This window comes from Coenobita brevimanus, chromosome 26, assembly GCF_032717465.1.
Source record: "Coenobita brevimanus isolate Jiangsu-jjx chromosome 26, ASM3271746v2, whole genome shotgun sequence".
NCBI lineage: Eukaryota > Metazoa > Arthropoda > Malacostraca > Decapoda > Coenobitidae > Coenobita > Coenobita brevimanus.
In genome coordinates, this window is record NC_136979.1 from 44,600,222 (window position 1) to 44,610,088 (window position 9,867).

Sequence of the window (9,867 nt, forward strand, 5' to 3'; positions counted from 1 at the left end):
TGTCTGTCTATCTGTCTATCTATCTATCTATCATGTTTTCTATAATTAATTGTAATTATTAAATGGAGTCCTAACATTGCTCGGTCACGCACTGGAGGTCCTCCAACAGTAATTATCATTGACATATGCTAATCTATTAGTACATAATATTGATTATAATGTTGTATACATATAATATTCATAGTAAATTGCAGTGATCTAGTAATATTACATTTTAAACAAGTTGTATACATATTTGAATAAATGCACTAAAGGTAAACTATTTAACTGTAATACAGTATGTACATGGGTTATTGTAGTGAAATGCATACATGCAAGAAAAAAAAAATAAAATTAAGATTATGGTAAGAGTTATTAATATTTCATTTAAAGATAATGCTACTGGTATGCCATACTTCTATATCATGGGTCATTCTTCTTTGTGTATATATATATATATATATATATATATATATATATATATATATATATATACAAAATATGTACACTTCATTCAGGGGGGTTTACTTGGATGTTAACTCTACCTCCACTAAATACTGACTCCAAATTTGCAATTCTTGCATGCATTCTGTGCATTGCGAACAGCACTACTGCAAATACAATGCAGAAGATTATAAAGACAGTAGGTGCTGGGCTATACACATAATATGGGTTGAACATACTCAAACTCAGATCTTCCCAGGGCTTCATTGTTTCATTGATTAGTTTCATAGGTTCAAACTTAGGTGAAGTCAACTTAATACTTGTGCTCATGTTTAAGTCCATATCAGGGAGTGGGTGGAAATGTTTCTGTGTATGATTGAGGATGGCGTAGTGATTGATGGTGGATAAAGTGGACATGGATGGTATAAATACCGCACAGTAGTCTGGTGCTATGTATAATCCTGAGGCTGAAGTATGAGATGGTGGTATATCTGGACAGACTATATAAACTGATGTGTTATGAGTGAAATAAAAAAAACTGAGTGTCTGATGCGTTGATGGTGTACAAGCTTATCTGGAGCAAAAGTGAAGTTGCAGTGATTATGAATATTGTTATTTCTGATGATAGCCATTTCACAAGGGACTGTATCAGTAGGCTGAAACGTGAAAATGTACGCAGGACAAAGATGAACAGCATGTAAGGATGTGCGTCACTTTCGTTCAGTCGTTGATTCACTTGCGAAAGTGACAGTGTTCCGTCTCTTGGAGACCATGATGAGTTCGGTGTCTGTGTTGATGTTGATGATGAGCAAAGTGTTGTTATTTTTAGAGGGGAAGGGGCGTATTTGGTATACTGTGAACAGGTCTTCAGTTATGAATGGTACATGAATGTCACGGGGTTTTTAAGATAAATGGAAATGTTAAAATGATAGTGTTAATGTTCAATAATATTGAAGAGCAGGGACAATGATTGTCTTACTAAATCAAGCAATGATTACTTCACGCTGGCTTGCTTCGCATGATTCTCTAAGAACGAGAATTTATAAACTTTCTCAACAGTACACAGCAGAGACTAATTACTCAATTGCTGTTTATTAGTACTGTTAGCCTCTGGAGAAAGTTACTTCACCCCTGACAATAAATAACTAATACTATTAATGATATCAGGTTCTTGCTGGTGCTTAACTCCTAGAAGGCACAACGGATTTTAAGCTTAATACAACAAGACTGGCCTAAGTACCAGTTATGAATGGCAAAATGTTCATGCAAGCTAGGAGCTATAAGGGAAATAAGCTTAATTATGGAAAAATGAAACACGAGTTTACATTACATTAAGCTCAAGAAAAAGAAGTTAAATTTATTGATTACAAAATAAATTTAACGTTACATTTCAAAATCAAATTAATGAGATCGCACTCACTCACTCACTCAAGAGCTAAATTCTTACGCCTAGGAAAAACACCTTAACTAAACTCTTAAGTCTAGGAAAACGAAAAGAAAATACTGGTCAATGAATGTGGTGTATCACCAAGAAGGGTGGGAGCCTGAGAAACTGTAGTCTAGTGGAGTCTGGGTGCTAGCTGACCTCTCTCACTGCTGGAGCACAATACCTCACTCTGTCACGACAGACACTTGACTGCCTAACTCGTGGGAAAGAAAGGGGGCGCTAGGGCCACATTTTTTAACGGCTAGAGTGAGCGAAACGCGCCCAAAACAAATCGCTCAGCGGAAGCGCTAATGTCTCACACAAAGACGATCACGTATAACAATGAAAAATTGATTTGAAAAGGCTCCCGACCGAATGAGCGGATACTGAACGATAAACTGGGATTCCACTTGAGTTCATGGTTTCCCACAAAAGCCAATGTCACTAGCTGACTCGTGTCAAACAGTCACTTATGAAGCAGTGATGAATGTTCTGAAAAACAATTCCAATCAGAGTGTATACAAGGACGGTTAAACTGAGTGAAACACAGTGGGTCTTCCACTAGAGTTTGTGGCTTCCCACGAAAGTACAGTGTCACAAATATGTATAAGTACACAATCTCACGAATTCATGACAAAGGCAATGACATTCCTTTTTAACTTGGGTCACATCTCCTTCAGTATTGTGTGTTCCTTTTCATTAAAGCTTAACTCGTGTACCTTCCGTCATATATTTAAAATAATGACATCCCCCACCCCCTGATAAGATTCTAACTCTGTGTACTTTCTGCAGGACCAGGGCAACTTGCTGGCATGGATATTTGAGAAGGTTATACTTCTCATGGTTGCCTACTTCATCCTGAGTATAGTTAACTCCTTGGCCCAGAGTTACCACAAGCGAATCCATAAAGCGTCGTCCACAAGGGAGAGGAAACATGCGCAGGACTGATGCATGGGATGGTATTAAGTACTCCTAGAGCTTCAACTGTGTAGGAAAAAGTGAGTAGGATTGAATATATGTGAGTAAAACAGAGATTGAAAATAGTGAGTAGAGTTGAATATATGTGACTAATTTAAGAGATTAGAAAAGTGAGTAGAGCTGATTATGTGTAATTTAAGAGATTGAAACAGTGGGTAGACTTGAATATATGTTTGTATAATAGAGACTGAAAAAATTAATTGAATTGACTATGAGTAAAAATATAAATTTGGTGTAATTGAACGAATGAGGATGTCATTGTGTTCAACTAGTATGGTCAATCAATAGATTGTGCAAGAAAGAATTGCATTATGTTAGAAAATACGTGGCTTGGCAATGCTGATAATAGAACAAAATAGGAATGTGGTTCAGTTCTTATGCAGAGAAGAGGTGTGGGATGGGAGATATGGCAGGTGTTTGTCTTAAGAAATGTGTGCCCCAGAAGAATTGAGTTATCTGGAGTATTATCTATGCCGAGCAAGTAGAATTGAAGAGAATATTGTTGAACTGTAGTAGTGTTTGGTAGGATATGCTTATGAAATTTTGATGGAATGTTGGGGTTGAGAGATGGACAGTGGAAATATACAAACAATAGATTGGATAAGCTTCCTTCTGTTATACAATTTTAAATTTTTTTATGCTTAATAGGAAAGGAAGGTTCTGTTGAACAATGTATTTAATGTTTTGGTGATGATGACAGTAAGAATGAATGATGCCTTTACAACACATAAAAGTAACTTCATTATTAGCTTTTGGTGAAGAGAAATGATAGCCTTTGCTATTTGTGTATTAATTGAGGAAAACTTTTAGGCTGACCTAGCATGAAATCCTGGTGAATGCCACTGTAGAAGTTGTGATCAACTTCAAAATTCCAGAACATTTCACTAGGTAAGATTTTACATAACGACCATTTTTAAGATATTAAATTTTATTTTAAAGTTTTGTTTGTGTTATAGTTTACCTAGTCTTGTCAAAATCAGAACCTGTAAAACTCAGTGCCACCCTATCACCAGCTTTGGCGGAGAGTTCTGATGCACTGCTGCTGCGTAACCACTTTAATTCCATATATTTTTAGTTTAATCCCTTCAGTACAGTGATGTCTTTTGGCAGTTTATTTCTGTTGCCTAATGAATTTATGCCATTTTAAAAAGATCTCCCATTCTAAATAGTTAACGAAAGTTATATTCAGTGCCTCCTGTTTGTTCAGAACAAAGTTGTCTTTAAACAGCATGAATAAAATGAAAAACAAACTGCAGGATTGAAAGTGCAAATCTTGTTCATAAGGAGGAGTTCATGAAGGTTGTATCTCACCCGGCAAATGAAAAGTCTCTTCCAAGGTGATTTGAATTATCTGAAGATAGCAAGAATGAATTTAACAATATGTCATTGATTTGAAATGGTTAATACATTGTAATATTGAATCTCTCAAACACACACACATCCACACATGCAAGTACACAAAATTTATTTACAGTATACTGTTTTGTTTTGTAGGTGGGGACACTCACCATCCACTCACTCGAAGGAGTGCTTCTTTGGATGTCTGCCCTTTCCTCTCTTCCCTCCTTCCTGTTCTGTCTTTCTTTCCTTCATCCTTTCCTCTTCCTCCTGCCTACAGATGACTGTACACTTCCTCTTCTGTCATTCCTTCCTTCGCTCTTTCCTCTTCCTTCTGCCTGTGGATGACTGTACACTGAGTGACAAGCCAAATGGTTTCCTGTACACCAAGAAACCATTTATTGCACTGGGTTGTAACCATATAACCAGTTTATGGCACCTGATGGTTTAGTAAGTAATTAAGGTGCTCCAATCGGATTGAGCCTGTATAGGTTTATATCCAAGAGGTGGTTGGGGTTTATTGCTCATGTAATGCCAGTAAGGGATGAGTGAGGCAGGCCACTCTCATCTTTAACGTCCAACTTGCGTAGCCCCAGGCTCCTACACTCCTCATGGGGCAACACTGGATTGGATGATGGATGGATGGATATATAATTTTGTAGGTGGTAGATTATTAACCCATGGGGATGAAGTAAGGACCAGATGGAAAGAATATTTTGAAAGCCTGATGAATGGGAGTAGAGAGAGCAGAGAGGCTGTAAACATGATTGGTTTTGGGGGTGTGCAGAGAAGGAAAACAGTGCCAGGAGACATGACACTCGCACACATGAAGAGAGCTGTGAAGTGACTGAAAAATGGAAAAGCAGCTGGGGTTGATGAGGTGTATGCAGAGATGATTAAGTGTAGTGGAGAGAGCGGAATGAAGTGCTTGTTGGTGATATGTAAGAAGGGATGGATGAGTGAAAGTGTGCCTCCAGAGTGGAAAAAGGCTGTGATTGTACCCCTGTACAAAAATAAAGGTGAGCAGAGTGAGTGAAAGAATTATTGTGGCACAAGTTTATTGAGTGTGGTAGGGAAGTTATGTGAAAGAATTATTATAGAGAAAGTAAGAGAGATCTCAGAAGTCCTAGTGAGTGATGAACAGGGTGGCTTTAGGAGTGGCAGAGGATATGTGGATCAAGTATTTGCAGTGAGACAGATAGCAGTGAAGGCTTGTAAGAAGGACCATAAGGTGTTTGTGGCATTCTTGGATCTGGAAAAAAGCATACGACAAAGTGGACAGAGAGGGATTGTGAAAGTTTTGCGCATGTAAGCTGCTAGGTGCCATCAGGAATTTTAATGATGGTATGGTGGTACCAATCTTAAGTGGCAGTTTGGGTGGGGCACCAACCTCTGTACAGTGTTGCCACGTGTTCCATACCCGCTATGTGAACGGCTCTGATATATGTAATAGGCATCTCAATAAGATAAACTATCTATCTATCTATCTATCTATAGTCTGACGCCCTAATCCCGCAAAGGGTGGCCGCAGACAAAACGCCTCCAAGTCACTCTGTCACCCACCATTTGACTACCCTCCCCCCAACTCACCGCCCCCCCTCCCTCATATACCTCTCAACTCCATCCCTCCACCTCATCCTCGGTCTACCTCTCCCTCTCCCTCCCACCACCTCACCTACATACACCCTCTTAGTCAGTCGTTCATAAGAATGTAATGGTAATGTGTGTATTATAATATATGAAAGAACAATAAACTTATTATGCGTAAAATATTTATACAGTAATACAGAAACGTGGCATAAATATTTTAGTGTTACTTTAAAAAAAGTAGTCACTTTTATTGGCTGTTACCGTATTTCTGGGGTTGGTAATAATGTCACAATTATGATTATAAGATAATGTGCAGGAATATAAGTAAAAATATGTCAATTTCTTAGTAAAAAAAAATAATACAGTAGAACCTCGGACCTCGAACACAATCCGTTCTTGAAGGCTGTTCCAGGACCGAATTGGTCGAGGACTGAACTAATTTTCCCCATAAGAAATAATGTAAATCATTTTAATCCGTTCCAAGACCCCAGATGCTTACCTATTTAAGTTTCAGCACTGATACCAGGGCTTTCCTTTACGAGGTGACTGTATATTTCTCTTGCCTTTTCACAAATTATATCCTCACTAACACTGTCTCCTGCTAACTGTTTCTCATTCATGAAGATAAGCAATAATTTTTCCACTTCTTCAATTATTTTCCGCACTACTTTCCTCTTTTCACTGCCAGTAGCGGTACTGGATGAACTTGCTTTCTTTGGAGCCATTATTAGGGGCTAATACTGCACTGAATCAAGAAAAATGTGAAGCACAGCAGGACAACCACGTTGACGAAGATGGACGCATGACTGTCGGTCGGCCAGCTTCCCTTCGTTCGGCTACGTTCGGGTTGGTCAAGGTCCGATATTTTGGTCGACCTCTGGAGCAAAAATTTCTTGAATTTTTTGGTTGAGGTCCAATTTGTTCAACATGTGAGACGTTCGAGGTCCGAGGTTCCACTGTACATTAAACCCTCGTGAGTGGCAACACACACACACCCAGTCTCACCTGGCCAGAGCTTCCTCTATCCTAGGCCTCTTTGGGGACACCTCTAAAAAAAAAAAAAAACGCGCCAAGAGTTTTACCTCCTGGGTGGTGTGGAAATAAAGTCAGATTTACAATATGTACATTATAAAGTAAATGAAAATAACCAAAATGTATCCTAAAATACCACAGACGAGAGAGAGAGAGAGAGAGAGGGGGGGAGGGAGGCAGACCAGGGGCAGTGTTGAGTACAGCTGAGTGAGAGATGGAGGAAGGGAGGGAACGAAGGAGGGAGTGATTGAATGAAAACAAATCATGGCACCACAATTGTGAGGTCACCTGGCACCACATGTAAGACAATAATATTTTTGAATATAATTAGATATAATAAAAACAAAATAAAGAAATGAAAGCACAAATTTGTCACTCATAAAAGAAACAAAATTCCCAAGGGTGACGGACATCTCCCCCCAGAAGAGAGAGAGAGGCATCGCGGGTATGGAAAACGTGGCAACACTGTACAGAGGTTGGTGCCCCACCCAAACCACCAGTTAAGAATGATACCACCATAGTGAGGCATGTGTGAGGGTTAATGGGCATCTAAGAGAATGGTTCACGATCAGTGTGGGCATACGACAAGGTTGTGTGATGTCCCCATGGTTATTCAATATATATATGGATGGGGTGATGAGAGAGGTAAAAACACAAGTCATGGAGAGAGGGATGGCATTGGTAATGAATGGTGATGGATGGAATATCTCAAATTTGTTGTATGCTGATGATGCAGTACTGCTTGCAAATACCGAATAAGAGCTTGGTGAGCTAGTGCAGAGTTTTGCTGATGTCTGTGAGTTTCATGCCTTGAGAGTAAATGTAGAAAAGGGTTAAGTGATGGTTATTGAGAGAGAAGGTGACACCCAGTGCAATGTAACAGTGAATGGAGAGAGACTGGAATTGGTGAGAGAGTTCATATATGTGGGTACAGTGATAGAAGTGAGAGGAAAATTTGCAAAAGAAGTGGAAAGTAGAGTGACACAAGGAAGATATGTAGCTAGTGCAATGAAGGCCTTGATAAGAAACAGAGGCTTGAGTGTTGCAGCAGCACGAGGCTTACATGAAGGAGTGTTAGTGCCAACTTTAACATACGGATGTGAGACTATGGTGTGGAATGAAAATGAAAAGTCAAGAGTAAGAGCAGTGGAGATGGGACTGCTGAAGAATGTATATGGAGTACAGAGGGTGGATAGGATACAAAATAGTGTGATTCGTGAAAGATGTGGAGTGAGGAAGTCAGTGGACACCAGAATCGAAGAGAGTGTACTGATGTGGTATGGTCATGTGGAGAGAATGGATAACAATAGAGTGGTGAAAAAGGTGTACCGGAGTGAATTTGAAGGAGGGAGGTGGCGAGGTAGGCCAAGGAGATGGTGGAGAAATAAGGATGAGTGTGTGAGGAAGACAGGTTTGGAAGTCGGTGAGGCTAGGGAACTGACGAGATTGAGCTGGCTGGATGAATGTTGTGAGGAGAAGTGCATGATCAGGGATTTGGCACCCTTTTTTAACGTGCCAGCGTCCGGATTGACTCTATCGGATATGTTTGTGTGAAGCTACAAAACGTGGTGAATGTTTTTGGCATATCCGATACAGCCAGGATTCTGGGGGCTTGAATAGACTGAATGGAAGCTTGGCCCATTGGATTGGGCAAATTTGGGCTGTCAAGACATTGCTGCTTCCTCACCCAGCCCAAGGGTAGGAAAGGAGGTCCAGATGATGATGAAGAAATATATATATATAGAGAGAGAGAGGGAGAGAGATAGATAGACAGATATATATATATATATATATATATATATATATATATATATATATATATACATAAATATATATATATACATAAATATATATATATACATAAATATATATATATATATATATATATATATATATATATATATATACATATATATATATATATATATATATATATATATATATATATATATATATATATATATATATGCAGTACAATCACAGTTAACCGGGTGGCTTGGGGAATTTACCTTCCCGGTTACAGATTTTTCCCGTATTTCTGATTTTCAAGTCAAATCTATACAAAGGCTGTCACAGCAGTAAATACAGTTCAGGTACTCACCAGTCACATTAGGGGTTACACTAAGAGATTCCGCCTGAAAAACTGCCTTGTAAACACACACCATGGTCATAACGCACGTGTGCAATGTCTAGCAATTTGCAGTACTGCAAATTGCACCAGTCCATTGTTTACCGAATTACTGTATTCATTATATGTACTGTACTCATAAAAATTGAAAAATGAAATAAAGAAATAAAAGCTTGAACATTTATTAGTGAACTGATGATGTGTTAAGACTGCACTGTAGAATTATCACGACACCTGTGCCCCCACGTGAGTTATGTTTACGTTTCTGACCCCGACTGTTCTTCTTCTTCCCCACCTGACCTCCATGACTCCACCCCTCACCCGCCACTCAGCTGTTTTGCAGAAAATAAAATAAATGATGTACATATGAAATGCAGGCATATTATTTATTTATTTTTCTTCCAACAAAGTAAACTTTCATTCCTATTAACATTTATATTCAGCCATTAGTGTTTTGTAATGTTCGCCTTTTTCAAGTCTGTTGCATATGTCCAGCTTCTGTTTCAAGGTAAGCACGATACGCTTACGTTTAGTTTGCACTTTAGGCATTTTGGAGTGTACAAATTACCGTCTATCAGAGGAACACAATAGCAAGAGAGCTTGTTTACTGTCTGGTGGCAAAAAGCAGACTGGTGATTTTTGGAGGGTGTGGAGGATGACTGAATTCAAGTAGGGGAAATAGGGGGAGAGGAGGGGTGGTTAAGAGGATTTGCTAGGGATTTACATTAGCCGGAAATGCCTTCACCTCGCTTTGTCTGACTTCACCCAGCCTCGCGTGACACGATCAAATGGCGGTTTGGCGGTCCATTCAAATTGGCGCACAGTTATAACTTACTGACATTTTTACCAGCCCTTGAATTTTCCCGTTTTTCTGAGTATTCCGTTTGTCTGGATACCGGATAGCTGGGATTGTACTGTATATATATATATATATATATATATATATATATAT

At 38.9% G+C, this 9,867-nt stretch overlaps 1 protein-coding gene across 1 annotated transcript in view; it reads left to right on the forward strand.

Annotated features, from left to right (window-relative positions):
• The window catches only part of LOC145394204 (vacuole membrane protein 1-like), a 65,540-nt gene extending 62,623 nt beyond the window's left edge, over positions 1-2,917 (forward strand). Inside the window, exon 8 of the mRNA XM_080268194.1 lies at positions 2,642-2,917. Coding sequence (XP_080124320.1) covers positions 2,642-2,797 — 156 coding nt within the window. The 3' untranslated portion in view covers positions 2,798-2,917. The remainder of the gene's footprint in view (positions 1-2,641) is intronic.
• Positions 2,918-9,867: the final 6,950 nt, after the last annotated feature.